The following is a 20,302-nucleotide window of genomic DNA, read 5'->3' as shown; positions in this document are numbered from 1 at the left end:
AGCTCCATGAGATACAGATGCATGCCAAATATCAAGTTGCTATCTTCAATATTGCAAAAGTTATGGCCAATGTTAAAGTTTGACGCAAACAAACCAACAGACAGGGCAAAAACAATATGTCCCCCAGTATAGACAGAGGGACATAAAAAATATTAGAAAACAATTGAAACACACTAAAAGCTTCACATACGCGGGTAACAATTGCAATTATTTTTGTACTTTGATCATAGTTGAAGTTTATGGGAAGTGAAACGAAGCGCTCTTTAAAGAAAGAGCACGTTATGACTCTAGTTAAAAACAATTATCAACATTTTCTTAGTCTCATACTTATTCTGAATAAGAACGATCCATTTAAAAAAAAGAAAATTTTAATGACAAAGCAATTCATATACTTTTTTTATTGTGATCTCATTATATTATTATTATTAATTATTATATTAATATATATTAGAGCTATATAATATTTCAATATTAGATCAGTGCCAGCGTTTTACAAGGCGTACGCTCATATCGATACGAATTATTGTATTTTTTGCAAAAAGCTATGGTAGTATTTTATTCGGCCTTCATTAGTTGTCTTTACTTTTCAAAACCAACTTTTAAACACGAGTATTGTACTCCTTTGTACACATTAAATTATAAGTAAAGTGATATAAACTGATGTTTAATAGGGTAATATATGTTATTTGAATTATTAAAGGCCACCCTTAGTATCCATGCCTGATATGTTAATGTAAATACATTTACTGGATACCTAGCTTGCAATAACGTAACTGATCAAAACTGTTGTGCACTAATATCAACACATCGTGCTTTCAACCTCGCGGGTTCAGTCGGTTTCGCTGACGCAAATAAACATTTGATAAATTGTTCAACATTGATTTAATTAACAAACAATCCGTGGTGGTGCAATACACCGTAATAGAGTTTGCTAAATTGTTTGTCACGAGTTTTTTGCTAAGCGAAGTTGACGTGTTTTATGCTGTCAGCCCGGTAGAGCAACGGTTTTTCACGCATCGGTCTTTCCACGCCAAGACAAACCCGCCGGTTGTCAGGGTAAGATTGGACTCCAAAATAAATAAATCGAACAATCATTTGTTTTCGTCTATTCATCATTATTTCTATCAAGTGATCACTGACCGAGAGGCGGTATTTTGAATACACCGTATCTTATTATTAAGTCGTGTTTTTTCGAGTCGGACTTCACACGTTGGATACGCTGGTATTACGATCGATGATATATGACTTCGGAACCTTGATGTGTTTTTGCCTATAAGCGCGAAGTAATTTATTGTTTAATAACTTTCATGTCAGAAATAGTGGACTTTGTTTTATTCAAATGGGTACAAGATATTGTGTTTTTTGGTGTCTGTGAGGTTAATATCCACTCATAGATTGGATATCAATCAGGAGTATTTAAATGCGACGCAAAGACAAAAACACCTCGACAAAGCAATAAATAATCATATTGTCGGTGTTTCCATCTTTTAATTTCGTTACAAAGACGGGTTGAATAAGTAATTCCAACCTACGGTCGCTTTCTTTGGACAATGGAAGACGTAGAAGAGCGCATGCGCTATGAGGAAGAGGAAGTAACGACAATTCACCGGAAGAGGATTCTGACGCAAAGCACCACGCGCCGAAAGCAGACGAAAGATGTAAAATTAACGAAAAGTAAAGGCGGAAGAGTTCAGAGCGAAATAAAACTCAGTCCGTTCATAATCGGCGCAAAACAACCCGACAAAAGCACACTCGGAACACCACCGACTTCCCGAAAGTCCGGATATGTTCAAAAGCTCGTACAGGAAACGCTGAATGAGTACAAAGGGAAAGAACTCCCGCGGAAAGCCATAAACAGTAACTCTCTATTCTTTGGTGCCCTGGATTCAGATCATGAAGACGAGGGGGATCCGGTGGCCGGACAGCAGCACCGGAAATGGACATTCGTGGGAGCCTCCGAGGTATATTTGCATATGTTTTATTGAACAAACAGTCATATAGTCGTTTTCAATTTGTATAACCGTTTCAAATAATAATTATTCTCGCTTGTGGATTATTTTCCAAATGAATCCCGAACATGTTTTAAAAACTAGGAGCGATGCAAGAAAAAAATAATTAATTGCGATATGCTATGTTCATCATCTTCTGAAGCCATGGTTCACTGCCCTGGTATAGACACCTTTAATTATTCACGATATTCATATGGAAGAAGTCTTAGCCTATGTAAATCATGGTTTGATGCTGTGCTTTATCTTGATTAAAATCCTTTAACCCTTTGCATGCTGGGAAATTTGTCGTCTGCAAAAATGTCTTCTGCTGAATTTCTAAAATTAGCATTTTCTTCGATTTTTTTTTCAAAGAATACTATCAGAATAGCAAACAGTTTGGATCCTGATGAGACGCCACGTTCTGTGGCGTCTCATCTGGATCCAGACTGTTTGCAAAGGCCTTCAAAATTCGGTTCCAGCACTGAAAGGGTTAAATCTGGACTCGCGGCTGTTTGTTTATCTTTTAAAATGCACGTCCATCTGGTGGAGTTATCTTGATTTTTCCACCGGTTAAAATGAAAGCAATACTTAAATTGTTTATAGAGCGCCCACAACGTTTTGAATATGTATTAAATCGAAAAAAAAATACGTTATGCTAAGATAACCGTAAACAAAGCGTGATAACTCCGTAACAATTCACTTAAATGCACTAAACTTTGTAATACACAAATGCCGGTATTTGTTATGGATTAATTATAACAAGTACTTATTTTTTTTTTTAAAGATTTCAAGTAAAAGTTTAAATTAAAGAAAATACCAGTTTTAACTAACACTCATATCAAAGTTTATCTGTATTAAAATATTGTTTTTGCTAAACAATGTCTACGTATGTACAGAATACGTGTCTGTATAGAGTTTCACAGACCACTCGAATTGTAATCGAGTAACTATTGATAACGTAGCCACTCCAGGAATGAACAATACATTTATTTTCCACCCGAAGTTGTGATTTACTTCAAGTATCTCGTTGATAAACAATGCGATTGAATTTTAAGTGACAGCAACTCGTTGGATCTTAAAAACAAAACATACAAAGAAATGTGCAATCCAACGAACGCAAATTGTTATAAAGATATGTTATGTACATGCTATAAAGATATCATATACATGTAGGCGTTTGTTTGTTCTCTTACAGCATTTGCAGATGTATTTATCTCGAATTTAAGATTAAAATATTCATTTTCATGAAAGTTAGGTTCAAAATGCAAATGGTGCAATTATATCAAACTGATGAATACAATTTAACTTAAATTAACTGTGATTAACATAGTACTATGTATTTTTTTTAAACAATATGACTTGATGCGGAAAAGAAAAGGGCCAGTAAAATAAAATGTGACACATTTGAATTTTGTTCTCATAGGATTGGTAGATTTTGACGTTTATACAGGTCAAATTAGGGATTGCAAGGCGTTTAATTAAATGGTTTCAACAATGTGTCAACTGTTTGGATAATGATTTGGTAGATTTTGAGATGACTTGAATTGACTCTTACAGCTATATCAAGATCGTATTAATGTGAAATCGAGACTAACGTATTACAACCTAACGCGTGATACATTCTAATCGTGTATGTCAAGGGAATTGCAAGTGACTTCCAAAGAACGTGCTTGTGCAAATCTAATACGAGACGCTGGAATTGATATTTTTTTGCATAAGATACCTTCGGATTTGAACCATTGTGTATGCTGAACTATCAATGTCTATACAGGGCATCGCGCGGTTCCGGAAGATGGTACAGTTCGTCATCCTGGCTCGGCACGTCTTCACTCGGTGAGTAACAAGTCGCTCAACTGTGTCTTAGAACTTTTCAGTGAAATATTTCGTCGACTGAAATAGAAATTCGTGGACCTGCGATTGAAACTCACAATATCGAAAAGCAACTCGTAGTATAGCTACTCTTTATGCTGTATAAGAAACTCGTTACACTGTAATAGCCAATCGTTCGACAGTTGAAGTGCCTCGTGTTACTGTAATAACAAAGTTTAATGATTTAATTATCACGAATTTACTGGTCTGATTTTGTTAACAGCTTGTTCCACTGGTTTTCTAACTAGAATCTTGTTACATGTATACTGAGATAGAAACGAAGGGATCAATTACCGGTAATACTAAGTTGAATGTTATAAAAGGAAAACTGTAACATAACTGTTCAATGTAATCTCTTTTATTTGTACAACTGAAGATTTAACTTGGGTGACTGACGTGGACATTCGTTTTACCATTGTTGCAATACGAATGCATGGAGGGAAATTTAACCCATTTATGCCCAGTGGACTGTCCCATCCTTCTAAATTGGATCAATTTATTTCACAAATTAGGGATGTCTAGTATATTTATTTTTATATGTAGAATATTTCTTATAGAAATTCCTTTAAGCAAACAGCGCAGACCCTGGTGATACACCGCATCATACGGCGTCTCATCTGGGTCTACGCTGGGTGCCAAGGCCTTTTTTCTAGACGCTGGGCATAAATGGTTTAACCAGTATGTACTGCCTACGCGGTGGCTTTAGTAACATAAGTTTGTCTGTAGTACTGTATGTATACTTTTTAAATAGACATTCGCCTGACTGTATATAGAACCAACTAGTTTTCCTTTAACCCATTCATGCCTAGCGTCCTGAAAAAAGGACATTGCAAACAGCGTAGACCCAGATGAGACGCCGCATAATGCGGCGTCTCATCCGGGTCTGCGCTGTTTGCTTAAAGAAATTTCTGTAAGAAATATTCTAAATATACAAATAACTTTACCAGACACCCCTAATTTTGGAAAAAAATTGGTCCAATTTAGAAGGATGGGAGAGTCCACTGGGCATAAATGGGTTAATCTGTATAATCTGCCTTTCGCTTGACTGTAGCTTCAACTTTTGATAACAGCTCGTCATACTGTTAACGAAATTATTTCATCTGTTGACTATTGTGTAATCGCGTTTGACCACAAGACTCGTCAGATGTACGTACTTATTTGATTATCGTTTGACTGTTACATAAACTCGTTTAACTGTTCTTGAAATTGAGTCGCGTAGTGAGAAAACTGGGCATAATGCATGACACTTTCCGCCTAAATTGGATATTTGCTAAGAAGAGACTTCATTTTAACGAAAAATGTCATAAAACCGGAAAGTTTCGTCCCTGATTAGCCCGTGTGTACTGCACAGGCTAATCTGGGACGACACTTTACGCACATGAATTATGCACAGTTTTCTCAGAACACGACTCAATGTTCAATACATTCATGTATCTTGAAGTATATGACAAAGTCATAGAAATGTTTGTCGCCTTGGTAACAACTGTCAATTCATTTTCAGCCGTCGCTCTTTGACTCTGAGCAGGCGGGACAGTATTCTCTTTTTCATGGACCGAGAGACGAACAGAAGTGAACAACTGGAAACGGAAATGCCGAGTTTTGACGTCAGCGCTTTCAAATCTATAGGGCAGGTAGGTGACCCAATGGCGAAAAATAAAAAAGTATGGTCAAATAACAGTTTAAAAAAATATAATTTCACGATGAATTGCAAAAGTAATAAATACCGTTATATGGAATTTTACTTTAAATGTAAGCAACTTAGAGCTATTTTGTGTATCCATATTTAGCGTCCACATTCTCTTTACTTCATCACTGTAAGAAATATTCGTCTTTCTGTACACACTTTTTCTTTCCTTGTGGAATGTATTGTTCTGGTAAAGTAATGAAACATGAAATGAATCATATTTTATAAAAGCATATTTGTTTTCATAACGTTATTTGTTGGAATATTTACGCGTATTTTAAACGTATCTAGTACTTAAATAAGTACGCCCGAGTTAAAGTTATTTGACCGCGCTTACTTGTATTTTTACTTTTTTTGGTCAAAGTAATACACATACATGTACTTGTAAATAAACTTCATTAATATTTGATACGTGTTCTGTGAAATTGGGGTAAAATGCATGTGCGTAAAGTGAGGCCCCAGATTAGCTTGTGCAGTCCGCACAGGCTAATCAGGGACGACACTTTCCGCCTAAACTGGATTTTTGCCAAGAAGAGACTATCTTTAAACGAAAAATACAATAAAAGCAAAAAGTGTCGTCCCTGATTAGCCTGTGCGGTCTGCACAGGCTAATCTGGGATGACACTTTACGCACATGCATTATGCCTAGTTTTCTCAAAACGCGACTCATATTTAGAAAACCAAGATGGCAAGTGTGAAGTCGTGTCTGGAGATCCCGCCATCGGAGCGTACGGACGTACAGATCAATCATGTGAGTAGAACAGTGTGCGAGTGTACTGTTCAGGTATTCATATATCCACCAGAAATATCGTAATGCAACATGTTACATTTAATTAAGAACAATCTTTCCTAGTTAATACTGAAGGGAACAGGAGAGCCGTTTCAAATAAACTGTTTGTGGTCAGTGTGTTAAAAGTTGCTCAGTAAAGAGCTAAAACAAATGATAAGAAAGCTTGTCATTGAATAAATCACGGACTCTAGATGGCAATCAATATACGCTTCGTGAATAAAGTGACACACAGGCGGTTTCTGGTTCATAATATCGCGTCTGTGTTCGATTCTTAAGTTATTTATTATATGATCACGTAGTCTATTACTATTTCAAGTCATACTTTGGGATATTCCAGATGGTGCACACAATGCGGACTTTCGCTAAATTTGCTAACTATCCACTCGCCGTGCAGACGGACATATGTAAACGAGGCTGGTACGCGAGGTGAGTTGCCATAGCAACAATGAATACATTTCTGCATACTTATTGTCTTGCATTTGCAAAACGTACGCGGTCAGCTTTGACCATTTTTGCTGACATCATATTCTAGGACACGACACGCACCATACGTCAGTTTATGATATAAACATCTGAAAACATAAAAAAATCTTAAGGGGCACTTATACTTCCTTCTCATCCGACTGGCGTTCTAACTGCATCTTTATGTCAAAAAAGGCATCGAGTGATAGCTGAGGCATTTTTTTTAAGTTTCTTTCAGAAAAAAACATTTCTTACTATATTGACTGGTTTGATCGTAGTGGGGACACCCACACAATCTACATTTGCCAGAAAAGACTGCATCAGTCAAATGTGTGTCAGATAAAACTACAATACGATGTAATTGAATTTTTCAACGGTTTAATTGAATTTTTCATAATTCTAGTTATACGCCACATAGTTATGTTCTTCGTGCGGATACAGTCCGTCAGAATCAATATCCGAAGCCCAGCTACCTGTTTTTAGTCATAATGAAAGAACTGAATCCAACAGGCGACTAAACATTAATTGTTCGTTTCGGTACATTTCTTTCATTTCGTTGTCCACGTGTCTTACAGATTTGAGAGTTCCCGAGTGATTGTCAAGGAGGGCAGCAGGGCGGAATATTATTATCTCATCCTTTCCGGAATTGGTGAGAATAGTTGCCACGGTCTGGGGAAAATGGGCTTAATACATGTGCGCAAAGTGTCGTCCCAGATTAGCCTGTCCAGTTTGCACAGGCTAATCAGGGACGACACATTTCGACCTAACTGGGTTTTCGTCAAGACGAGACTTAATAAAAACGAAATATGCAATAAAGACGGAAAGTGTCCTTAATAAGCATGTTCGCACTGCACAGGCTATTCTGGGATGACGATTTACGCACTTGCATAAAGCCCATTTTTGCCAGAAAGAGGCTTATCCGATCATCATTCGTGCCAAGACGTGGTATTGACAGCTACTTTTAAGTTACACATTATCCCAACTCCAAATTTGGAACACTTGTTTGAGCTGTGCACACAGCTAAACTGTAATATATTACATACATGATATTTTATGATGGCCATATTTAGAATATATGCACATGTGTGAAAATTAAACATAAAACACATTTATAAATACATTTGTATACATAATTTATATTTTCCTGTTCAGTAAGTCTATATAAGAAACTATTTAATATGTTTGTGAAGTGCATATACCACTAAGTAAGTCATGTATTGTTCGAAAAGTAGATGATTACTACAATGTCATACAGATTTCACTGCTTTTATCAACCTTTGGTGCAATATTTATAGAGAATGTATTTGTAATAATTGTTATTTATTACTAAAGTAACGTGTGTACGCCTCTTCGAAGACAAATTTCGTTGACGGAACTGCGGTGTAGTATTGCAATATTTTTTTACCGTCTCTTTATAGCCGTGTATCGCGACGTAGAGACGGAAACGGAAGCATTCAGGAAAGCGGACGTTACGCCCACAGCGTCTTTCTTAAAACCGGGGGATACATTAGGGGTGAGTTGTGTTTTGGTGTTTATTTTCAGTCCATAAGGTTAAAATGAATTTATGTATTTGCTTGTTTAAGGTAAATCCATCTGTTGCGTTCATTAAAAACAATCGTATTTAATAAGATGCATGATTTTCGACATTTTAAATATTTTGAAAATTACTAAACTATTGTACTTTCTGAGTCTGAATCCATTACTCAAAATAAGACTTCGATCTTTCGACGTGATTTTTCTTTATATTAGGGAGACTACCATACACTTCGTGTTTGTGCATGGGGTATGATTCGTCTCCCTTCCGTATGCCTAATTTTGTAAGGAAGTCAACTTAATAAGACCAATAGCCTAGGCAAAACTTTAAAACGACCGATCAATCCGTGTACCAGCTGAAGTGCCCAATACGTCAGTAACTGACAAGTGTCCCCTATCTGAATCAGAGGTTGGTAGTGAGATAAAGTATTGCGGTAGTAATAAACGTATCAATACTCCTCCACATAAGGCAAAACTGCGAATTCGTTACAATGGTTCACATAGCAAGGATTATTGTATGCGTGTAAACTTTTATCACAGATTAGCCTGTGCAGTCCGCACAGGCCCATCAGGGACGACACTTTTCGCTTTGACCTCCAACAAACGAAAACTGCCATATAAGCGGAAAGTGTAATTTCTGATTTATCCTGTGCAGACTGCACACGCTCATTTGATGCGACTCTTTACGCACACGCATGAAGCCCCGTTTTCCCAGAACGAGGCCACTAATTATAATATTCACCCCTGCTTTGTTACCAGGAGCGGGAGATCCTGACGAACACGGAGCGACCGGCCACCGTGGTCTGCAAGGAGCACATGGAGGTGCTTGGGCTGGACAGGGAATCCCTGCTCGACATCTTCCGGGCCGCCGGAGGGCTGGGATCCATAGAGTTCCTCAAGTGAGTGTCTAGGTTGTTTCCTTGTTTAAATATATAAGCCGAGTCATGGGAAATCTAGGGTTAATGCATGTGCGTAAAGATTTGCCTGCGTAGTTTATAAGGGACGTTAAAAGAGATCTTCTAAACGAAAATCGAGTTCAGGCGGAATGTATCGTCCCTTATTAGCCTGTGCGGAATACACAGGCTTATCTGGGACGACACTTAACGCACATGCGTTTAGATATTTTTTCCGGGACGAGGCTAATATAAACATAGGATGTATCTCATGCAATCAAATCGGATCCGTTGGCGTTTTAGCGCGCGCATTTTTTATGCTTTGCGATTTTTACTGTCATTGAATAAAAAAAATTGTTATTTTTTTCAGAATCCATATATTTCATAAACAAGGGCCAATGTCAAGTGTAATATAATTGTATGTTGCAATATTCATGGCTGTTTGTGATGTTTTAAAGGAACATTCACGTAAAGCGTCGTTACGTGGTTTTACGTATAGCTTTACATTTGCCTTACGTGACGTGACTTGACCTGACCTGACCAGCCGTCAAATGGCCTCACCTGACGTGACCTGATGTGACGTGACAGGACGTGATGTGACGTGGCATAATGTGGAGTGATCTTTAATTAACGGGCAACATTGAATTTATTCTGTAATTTGACACACCTTTAAAATGTATTATAAATGGTATACAATTTGTCGATGTTTTGCTACTTCTTGTCCGTAGAGCTGTAAAAACGCGGATTTGTGCGTTTTAAGTTGTAAAAAGATGTGTCAGTTAATTGTTTTTTTTATAAATGACGTAACAACGTTTCGAATAACATGCGTGTGTATGAAAATATATGCCGTATATGCCCTATTGGATTAACAGTTCACAATAGACCGCACTTGTGTCAGTTAACTATTCTTTTTATCATGCTATTCTGTCATTCATCTGAACGCGACGCTTTTGGTTTCAACCCTTGTTTTGCACGGTAAATTGTTTACCCAAACAGAGCATTCTTACAGGACAACGTCACAAACTATTGTTGTCTATAAACTAAATTTCTTTATGAATTGATGTTCTTTTTTTCTGAACTTGTTCCATATTGACCTATTTTGGCCCAATGTTAAATGAAATACAATTTTAAAAAAATCAACTGAACTAACATGCATTCATTGCAATCGTGATACATCGGCAACCCGGACTCCTCCGTATAATTGATTTATGGAATAAATTGTCTGCTGATCCAGAGTAACATTCCATGCTGATTACAGATCTGTACCGGAACTTTCCGATTTCCCGCTTGCTCTTCTGCAAACCTACCACTTTTCCATGGCAGTCCATCACTACCGCCGGGGTTCGGTGATTGTCAAAAACAGCAACGACTCGGAGTGGGTCTACATCGTGAAAACGGTACAGGGTTCAAATTTAAATATTGAGTCGTGTCTTAAGACGAACAATTATATTGTTAAAATACTAGTTACCTCATACAAACTCCACGTAGCATTTACCTTCCCAGTAGAAACCACTGCAATCGCAAGTAAAAATGCTTCCACATATGTTGACACTTTTTTCAAAGTTAACACAAATCAGTGCTATTTTATAATTTCGTATTATAGTTAATGGGGAAAGTCGAATGCGAAACGAATTAAGCAAGAGATATTCTTACTTTACCTCATTAACCACACCTCAGGGCTCCTGTCAGGTTTATAAGGCGACCAAGGAGGCACGGAAGGAGAGGCGGCAGCGTTCCGGAAGTCGCCCGTCCTCGATGACCAAGCGGAAGGATCGCGTCAAGAGCGGCCTCGTCTTTCCCCGTATTAAAACAGGTACGTAGGAACTCCCTATCTAATGTTGAGCATTAAACTATCGTTTCTTGAATATATAAAATTTCTTATATAGCTTACATTACAGCTAAGCGATGAACGCCCAACTCTTGAATAAAGCTTGTGAGGACGGTATGAAGTCCCATACATTAACAGCCACAGTGATTTTAAGCATCAATAAGCGCTGATGTTCATATTGCGAATTAAAGAACTGTTGCTAAGACTTCAGAATAAATAACACACTGAAGGCATTGAAATATTAAATCTATTTGAATGCTTGAATATATACAGGATGAACATGTTTATTACGGGCGTTAGTTTTCAGCTTAGTGGTATTAGCCAGGTTTTCACCTTCAAATTTCCTGCCACAGGCCCGAATGAACAAAGTGAATTTCGGCAAATAAAAAAGTGTTAAGCTAAATATAAAACTAATTAGGGTATATACTGTCTCCAACGTCTGTTTACTAATAATATGACATTTTGCTTGACAAACTAGTTCGCACTGTGTAAGGTAAAGGGATAACATATTGTCTGGAAATACCCACATATTATTCGCATATTTGTTCTTACAACACATAGACACACATTTTGGTTCCACTACGTTTGCGAGTATGAGTGCCGGTATATGCGTTGTACTTAGAAAAAAACTTATTGTACTATTATCGATAGTTTTTATGACAAGTTTTCTTGTGGACACGGATGTCGACAAAAAGAGTAACACGCAACCACTTCATCTCCACGGTTGTTTTTAACAGTTCTAGCATTAGGTTGGCGTTATATTCTCGAAGGTTCGCCTCCGATAAGATTGTAAAATACTTTCAATCCTATTTGATCTCATTTATTTTACTGACGATATTCTTTTTCCAACACCAACACCGCAAAAAACACATCGACGTCGTATTTCAGTTTTAAAGATATTTATGATTTCGTGTGTTATATTGTGATTGTTGTAAGGATGAATTTCTGTTCCAGACGGATTGAAAAGTTCATCCACGGTCGAAATCAACGATGCAGATTCGAAGGTTTAAAATGCATTATTCACATATTTGAAACCCCGTCGTTTCATTTTAGATTAGTTTATCTATTTCTCATTTCATTTCTGGTTGCATTACACAAGAATGCTTTTCAAGCTATGTGATCGCAATTTATTTTTATTAGAATTTTATAAATTGGGCGATTTAATCATTAATCACTAATCATACGCAATCATTGAATAGTAGTAGAATGCATTAATCACTAAATTATTATCGATGCTTCTTAATCATTTATGATAGTTTGACTTACGTTGTCAATCACTTGTAGAAGAAGAAAGTACATCCGACTATCGAGAGAGCACAGACAGTGATGTTACCGTCTGTAAATCCAGGTAAGTTGTTACGCTCTTCGATACTATATAAAGTGATATTATGGGCATTTTTCACTGTTGAATTGAGCTGAAAAGAAATAACAGGTCAAAAGAGTTAGTTAAATGTGGTTACTGACCATTTATCTGCAACTCATCTTGCTACCAGTTGTTTATTAAAAATATATATTAATTCAATATTTTACATGAATCACCCAGTCCTCTAAACCGAAATGATCCGTAAAACAAAAAAGTGTCTTTGTGTCGTATGAACGAATCTGCACTAAAACTACATTTAGATTCACATCGTATATCAAATCATTTTTGTCGTCAGTTGTCAAAACGAAAGTACGGTTGATATTCAAATGCATTATTTTTCTCTTTCCGGGATATTGTTTTAGTAGGTTGATACTGCATTAACAACTATAAGTGTATATGAAGTGAAAACACAAACAATAAACAGCGGTTGCGATAGACACCTATAAACAGTTAGAGGCCTATAATATCACTTTAACTTGAATTAAAGCGGGACTGCACGATTTTGTCAAATATTTATGAATTTATATAAAATGTGTAAAAAACTAATCATACATATATTTTAATATAAATTAAAATTAAAGTTAAGAACAACATGTGTCGAAAAATGCGAAATTAGCCAGATATTAAATTCAGAAATCGAAAATGTCTGTGCAGTCGAATTCGCCAGCATGTATATCATGCATGTACGATGTGAATCTAAATTTAGTTTTACGGATCATTTTAATTTCCTGCAACGATATCTATTCATACGACAAACGAACACTTACTCTGATCCTAATAAAAAGACGAATGCTTCGGTTATTGTAGGAACATATGTACGAAATATCTTCGTCACAATCGGCTCGGGGCGCTAATTTGTCTTTGCTATTTTTTTTAATGAAATTCGTCTTCAATTGATATTTTATCTTGCATATTTTGTGTTATTGTAAAATATTTATCAATATTTTACAATTTAACACATATACAAATCGTATAATCTCGCTTTAAATCGATAATAGAATATTTGATGGAAGGAAGGACACAAATAAGGAGAATAATTATTGTGCAACAATTTGTAATATAAACACCCAATTGTTGCATAAGTTTTATTGACCAGCTTATTTATTTCGGGAGTGCAATTTTTGTTGGAGAGGCGTACGATGCAAAGTTAAAAGACCATAACCCTCAAAGGCAAGGAATGTTTCGTACACCATTTCGAAAAATAAATTTAACATATTACAAAAAATGTTCCTTATAGCAATAGCCAAAATTTCAATGCTAGATGTCATCTGGCAATATATATTCAACAAGATACAATATACTATTTTTTGTTTGTGCGGACAATACATTCAACACATGTTCAATTAGTGTTCGTGTGTCGTATGAATATATATCGTTGCGGGAAATTCAAAGTGAAATAATATTGTGCCACACAAATAAAAACGAGCGTTTTGTATCTGTTAAATCTATGTTACCAAACCACATCTAGCGTTGAAATTTTGGCTATTTCTATACGGAACACTGATTTTGTATGGGTCAAATTTATTTTACAAAATATTTTGCGAAACATTCGTTCTTCATGTTACTCTAAAAGTTTAGCATGTAATGCCAAGTTGTTTGCTTCCGACAACAATCAATACCTTACACAATTCAATGCGTCGTTCATAAAAACAACATTCACCCATGAGACTTAAGTGTGTCTGATTGATGCGAAATAAAAAATGACTGATAATGTAATATGTTATGTAACTTGATATTACTTGACATCATATGACATGTATGTGACCTTCGGTGACGGGACATCTTGAGTCGTTGCTATAGATAAAAATGGTACTGCCTTGCTTTGAGACATGCTGTAAAGATTACCAGTATCACAGACAGTTACAACAAGAGCAAAATAACACCGATTAAATTATTTATCTTTACTGTAGGAGGAATGTATAAAAGAACTGTAGAGATACATGGACATTACTGATATACTGTCACCGATTTGAATTATATTACGACAGTTGGACAATCATATATAATTTGATGTATATTTCAGGAAAGACTTCACTGATCAATACAGTCCAAGAAAACGAGAGATTACACGTAAGTTGCTTACTAGTACTGCGTTATCTTACGTTGTCCTCTTTTTTCATCGTGTCCGCTTATATTTGCTAACGGGTTACTAAGCCCGGTTTGAAACGAACTTTTTTAGCATTGACAATACATTGTATTATTCGCAATTATTTCATACCATCAAATCTTCCTACCATGATCTCACCAATATCAAAATACGTACACATATTTTCTTTGTTACAGAGTCCAAACGTTCGCACTAATTCACGTCTGCATCGCGAAAGCGTCGAATTATCTCCAAGACAGAATACGAAACAAACGCCTGAAAAAAAGAAGCAGAAAAATAGTAAAAAGCTAGGAACAAATACGCCAGACATTTTGCGATTATCACGAACTGACAGTGTTTTGAGAGACACCTCAGTATCAAGTCCACGTGCGCAACACAGCCGGAAAAAATCGCAAAGCCCTTCGACTAGGAACAAGAAATCACCAAATTTATCCGGGAGCGATTCCATGAACTCTCCAAGAAAGTGCTCCAATATTTCAGAGAGTAACGATATGCAAACGCAAGCGGACCGTAATGGTCACGACAGCACACGGGACGATATAGGGTCTACATTCTTCGTGCGTCTCGGTGCTATTAGCGAAAACGGGGTCTTTGTAAGAAGGCTTTTACGTCGATTTCTTTTGGATTGTATCTGGTTATATAATATTTCACCAAATATTTTACCCTTCTTTTTATTAAAAATCAACAACATCATTAAGTACTTATTTATATATTTCCCCTTTGTAAATTGTATGATTGTTTTGTTTTATTCATTATTGATTTCAGAAGTGCAATTCTGAATAAGCATTTGAAATTCAATGTGTGCTTTGCTTTAAGTTTCAAAATCTTTTTATTACAGGGAATGCACTCGCTAGTCTATGATGATATGCCAAACCTTAGTCTAGTAAGTACAAAGTAATTCAGAATTAATTAATCCATACAACGCCTTCTTGCTCTTTCGTTTTCTTTTCCTCTTCATCTATTCTAATAATTATTTTATGTTTTCACGATCGTGTTCATAATACTGGCCCTTACGCTCATTAATCATAACCATGATCAAAGTTCTGAGAAAACTGGACATAATGCATGTGCGTAAAGTGTCGTCCCAGGACTGCACAGGCTAATCAGGGTCGACACTTTCCGCCTTAATTTGATTTTTGCTAAGAAGAGACTTCATTTAAAGAAAAATGTCATAAAAGCGGAAAGTGTCGTCCCTGATTAGCCTGTGCGAACTGCACAGGCTAATATGGCACGACACTTTTCGCACATGCATTATGCCCAGTTTTCTCAGAACGCGTCAAAGTTATACTTGACAATTCGTCTTTTATTAGTTTTTCATAAACTAATGAGTAAGTACATGTATTTTACAAAATTATTATACTTCTCTCTGAAATATCATATGGTTATACAACGGAATTACGTGTGTTAAGTCGAACATTATACATCGATATTATTTTATGACCTGATTTCTGAATATGTTGGTTATTATTCATTACAAAATTATATAAGATCGCAGTTACACATCGTATAATATTTCAACATAATCTTGGAAATGTTAGGCTTTTTTTGCCTTTCAAGATAACAAAGTATTCTTGTTTCATGCATTAGTATTTCTGCACTCGCGGGCTATAAACGCTGGTTCAAATGTAAATAAAACTGTTTATGGAAAAATTGATTCATTTATTCAAAACAGGTGTTCTTATTACAACTTGTTTATACAGTGGGGCCCCTCTAAACCGGACAACCCCGGAACAGAGAGGAAATATAATTGTGGCCGTGTGTGTTAGGAGTGAAGATATATTCCATTTTGGCTCCAAAATGATTTGTAGACGAAGCCCAGTTTCTTCCTTCCTCCCGACAGAGAATCGAATAATGCTCGGAATAAGTTAAAACTCGTCAATTAGAGTTATCTTTCTTGTTTCAGGTCAGCCAAGGGGCCGAGTGTGTACTAATATCGAAGCAATTTCTAAAAGACCACATCACGCCGAGCATAGCAAATCGGCTCAAGGCAAAGGTACGAATTGTATATACTTGTTAATCATTTTAAATAGCCTAGTTTCAGGGCCCAGTTTAAGGGAGCTCTATCCCCTCCAGACAGAGAGCAGTGTTTGTATTGTACTCAATAGTAAGGGGGCGGGGTCAAATGGTGTCGGTTAGAGCTGTTTTTGAGGCACATCTCACCTTAGCTGTTCTGGTGCAATCCGCTATCCCGGCGCATGTGAGTTTGGTGAATTGTCAATATTTTAGGCCGGGTTCGTTTCATAAAACACATAATGATTGTAGAAAATTAATATATTTTTTTTAGTTGCCGCCATATCCGAGTTCCGGTCAACTGAGGAACGCGCTCGATGATCAACTGAACTGGGAGAATTACAGAGACAAGGTCGTTAGCGATATCCTCAATTAGCGCAAACCATGACGTCATGAGCCGTGACCTTCTTTCTTCGAAAATCTTTTGGGTGGTTCACGGCTAGTGTTGGAACAGTTGAAAATCTCGATCATTTACTAAAGACTATTTCTATTGTGAATAGCAATTACAGCGTTATTTGCACTCTGAATTTGTGTCATGTTCTGATAAAACTGGGCATAATACATGTGCGTAAAGTGTCGTCACAGATTAGCCTGTGCAGTCCGCACAGGCTAATCAGGGACGACACTTTCCGCCTAAACTTGATTTTCGGTAAGGAGGGACTTCCTTGAAACTAAAAATACCATTAAAGCGAAAAGTGTCGTCCCTGATTAGCCTGTGCGGACTGCACAGGCTAATCTGGGACGACACTTTACGCACATGAATTAAGCCCAGTTTTCTCAGAATTCAAGACCGTTCAGAGTGATGGCAATTCAATTGAAATTAATTATTATGAACCGCTCTTGCTTGGGCCGTTTATTTGTTTACATTTCTCAAAATCATTAACTGACGATGCTGTATTTGAATTTCGTATTTGCATACACATGTAAACAATATTGTTTAATACATCGTAAGTGATTTACAATTTAAAGGGGCCTTTTCACAGATTTTTGCATGTATTGAAGTTTGTCATTAACTGCTTTATATTGATAAATGTAAACATTGGATCTAAAAAGCTCAAGTAAAAATCAAGAATATAATAAAAAAAGAAAAAAAAGGTTACCCTCAGTAGGGCTCGAACCACTGACCCCTGGAGTCCTGCAGTAAAAAGTCAACCACTTAGACCGCTCGGCCATCCTTCCAGATCCAATGTCAGTAGTATTTTATACTTTATATAAGCAATCCTCGTAGTTTCACAAAATATCACGACAACAACAGAACTCTCCAAATTACTAATTCGTTACGCGTTGCAACGCTTTATAATTTTCAGGTTTTAAATCGTCAAAAGATGAATAATGGCTATTTTAGAGAATGGTTTATGTTCAGTATTACTGTTTCCTCACAAATATCATAACTAAAACGATACTTTGCGAATATGAAACAACTTTTTTCAATTTTGTCAATTTACCCAAACGTGAAAAGGCCCCTTTAAACGATCTACAACATTTATAATAATGCAATTTAGTATCGTAGAGGGGTCCTTGCAAAGAGACTTCATGAGCTAGAATGTTTTGTGAGCCCACGTTACACTACAAACTGTGTGGTTCACATATCATTGGGATCGATTTGGTTATTTACAGTGCATCTTGTTACAATTCTCTAAATATAGAAAGTCGCGAGATCTTTTGAATATGAATAACATTAAGCGTGCGTCGACTTTTTCCATTTTGCTTTATGCCTTTATTAACAAAAGGTTATTGTAGCCCCACACGCTGTTATGAATTACATATATTTACCGCCTATATGTACGCGTGTATCAATATTTATTTAAGTGTTGTTTGTGTAATTTATTTTCAATTTAATATTAATAGCATGTTCATAAGAAATAGATTGTTCGATTATTAAATTGTAGACCATAAATGTGTTATTTTGTCAGTTGATTTCTCTCGAAGAGTTCGAGCTTCTGAAATATACATACATTTTACTTAGAGCTGAACCATTCCACCACAATAACTGTATTAGCGACATTAGAGAAATGGCTATGAGCAAATACTTTTTTTCACGTCCATGATTTATAAATGGAGTGTGTTCATAGTTGCCATAGCATCAAAAGACATCTTACTTAATATCATATTCAGATGAATTTGAGAACGTCAATAAAAACTTACAACGAGCAAAATACTTACAAAAATGTAAACACGTACACATGTCTATTATTATAAGCACCGTGTAAAATACACACAACTAAGCATATGTTAATACAAACAAAACGTATATGAATACAAGTCCCGTGTAAAATACATATGAATACAAAGAGGAAAACAAAGTCGCTGAATATAAATATCGACTCATATAAATAAGCCTGAGAAAACACGCATACTGTCGATAAATACCGGTACCAAGTCAAAGCCATAAGCATATGTAAACGAGCACAACTTGTTAAATATAAGATTTTTGGTTTCACACATATCATGGTATATAAAGGTCATTGAACGACCACCCAACCGGAGCTCTTTGTACATGGTGCTTACAAGTCGACACGTGCGGAGTGTGAGCGATGAAAAAACCCTGCTATTTGACATAATACATTATGTACTTAACGATAATTTCGTACATCATTGTACATGCTATAATTGTTTCAATTGAGATTTTCCAATTGACTCTCCCTTTGTAAATGATTTAATTATCACTCTAACAATTTTGGGAAATAGATTATTTTGTACGTTAAAAGTTTCGATAATTGTTTAATTTCCTTATACTTATGATAAATTGTTAATTAAAGAGCTGCATAGAACATATGTTGTTGTAAATATAATCAGTCCAACGAAATTGTGTTAAAGTGTGTATGCACGATTTTTATATGTGTTAATTGTAATATATTGATAAAAATATGTTACAATAACACAAAATAATACATTCAAGAAGAATTTCATAAAATGCAGCAAATACAACTTAGCGCCCGGAGCCGATTGTGACAAAGATATTTCGTAAATATTTTCCTACAATAACCGAAGCATTCGTCTTTTTATTAGTGTTCGTGTGTAGTATGAATAGATATCGTTGCAGGAAATTAAAATGATCTGTAAAACAAAATTGTGTCTTTGTGTCGTATGAACGAACTGCACTAAAATATAAAGCTAGATTCACATTGTACATCATGCTGGCGAATTCGACTGTACAGTCATTTTCGATTTCAGAATTCAATATCTGGCTTACCCCCGGTATTTCGCATTTTTCGACACATGTTCTTCTTAACTTTTATTTTAATTTACATTGAAATATATGTATAATAAGTTGTTTTTTTACACATTTGATATAAATTCATAAATGTTTGATAAAATCGTGCATACACACTTTAAAATGTATGGTAAACGTTAAATGGCTTCCGTGCTTAATTAAATGGTACGCGAACGTAGGTCGACAAATCAACACTTGCAAAATATTTACAAATGGAAACGACAGCTGTACAAACAGGACAGAAATTTTTTCTTTGGCTCGAGTTTCTATTTTTACTTTAAAGTGATATTATGGGCATTTTTCACTGATGAATTGAGCTGAACAGAATTAACAGGTCAAAATAATAAGTAAAAATGTGGAAACTGACCAATTATCTACATCTGATCTTGCTACCAGTTGTTGATAAAAAAATATTATGTATTATTTTCGATATTTAACATGACTCACCCAGTCCTCTAAGCCGAAATGATCCGTAAAACAAAATGCTGTCTTTGTGTCGTATGAACGAATCTGCATGAAAACTATATTAAGAATCACATCGTACATCGACTTATTTCTGTC

The 20,302-nt window shown here is 36.0% G+C and overlaps 2 protein-coding genes across 4 annotated transcripts in view; both read left to right on the top strand.

Moving 5' to 3' along the window:
* Nucleotides 1-20,302, top strand: part of LOC127874644 (sushi, von Willebrand factor type A, EGF and pentraxin domain-containing protein 1-like) — a 496,927-nt gene that overhangs the window by 35,471 nt on the left and 441,154 nt on the right. The window lies entirely within an intron of this gene.
* Nucleotides 1,361-18,424, top strand: LOC127874637 (uncharacterized). 2 transcript variants are annotated; one of them, XM_052419099.1, is made up of 17 exons: nt 1,361-1,961; nt 3,760-3,821; nt 5,359-5,488; nt 6,218-6,292; nt 6,669-6,757; nt 7,369-7,442; nt 8,212-8,306; nt 9,086-9,225; nt 10,478-10,616; nt 10,897-11,032; nt 12,002-12,051; nt 12,332-12,395; nt 14,434-14,480; nt 14,694-15,110; nt 15,356-15,400; nt 16,421-16,510; nt 16,802-18,424. In XM_052419099.1, exons 1-17 carry the CDS (start codon nt 1,551-1,553, stop codon nt 16,901-16,903), a joined length of 2,166 nt encoding a protein of 721 aa, XP_052275059.1. In that variant the 5' UTR covers nt 1,361-1,550; the 3' UTR covers nt 16,904-18,424. The 2 variants fall into 2 exon arrangements, with proteins under 2 accessions (XP_052275059.1, XP_052275060.1); XM_052419100.1 differs by lacking the exon at nt 1,361-1,961 and adding an exon at nt 3,140-3,157.

The sequence above is a fragment of the Dreissena polymorpha genome, chromosome 3 (genome assembly GCF_020536995.1).
Source record: "Dreissena polymorpha isolate Duluth1 chromosome 3, UMN_Dpol_1.0, whole genome shotgun sequence".
Taxonomy (NCBI): domain Eukaryota; kingdom Metazoa; phylum Mollusca; class Bivalvia; order Myida; family Dreissenidae; genus Dreissena; species Dreissena polymorpha.
Note: the sequence above shows the minus strand (reverse complement) of the source record. Positions and strands in the feature narration are given on the sequence as shown.

Bases quoted from the DNA above. Each gene is read 5' to 3' on its own strand.
- LOC127874637 (XM_052419099.1), top strand. From the start codon at position 1,551: ATGGAAGACGTAGAAGAGCGCATGCGCTATGAGGAAGAGGAAGTAACG. The intron at 12,396-14,433 runs GTAAGTTGTTAC...TGTATATTTCAG, and splicing joins GTTACCGTCTGTAAATCCAG to GAAAGACTTCACTGATCAAT. The intron at 15,111-15,355 runs GTAAGAAGGCTT...TTTTTATTACAG, and splicing joins TTAGCGAAAACGGGGTCTTT to GGAATGCACTCGCTAGTCTA.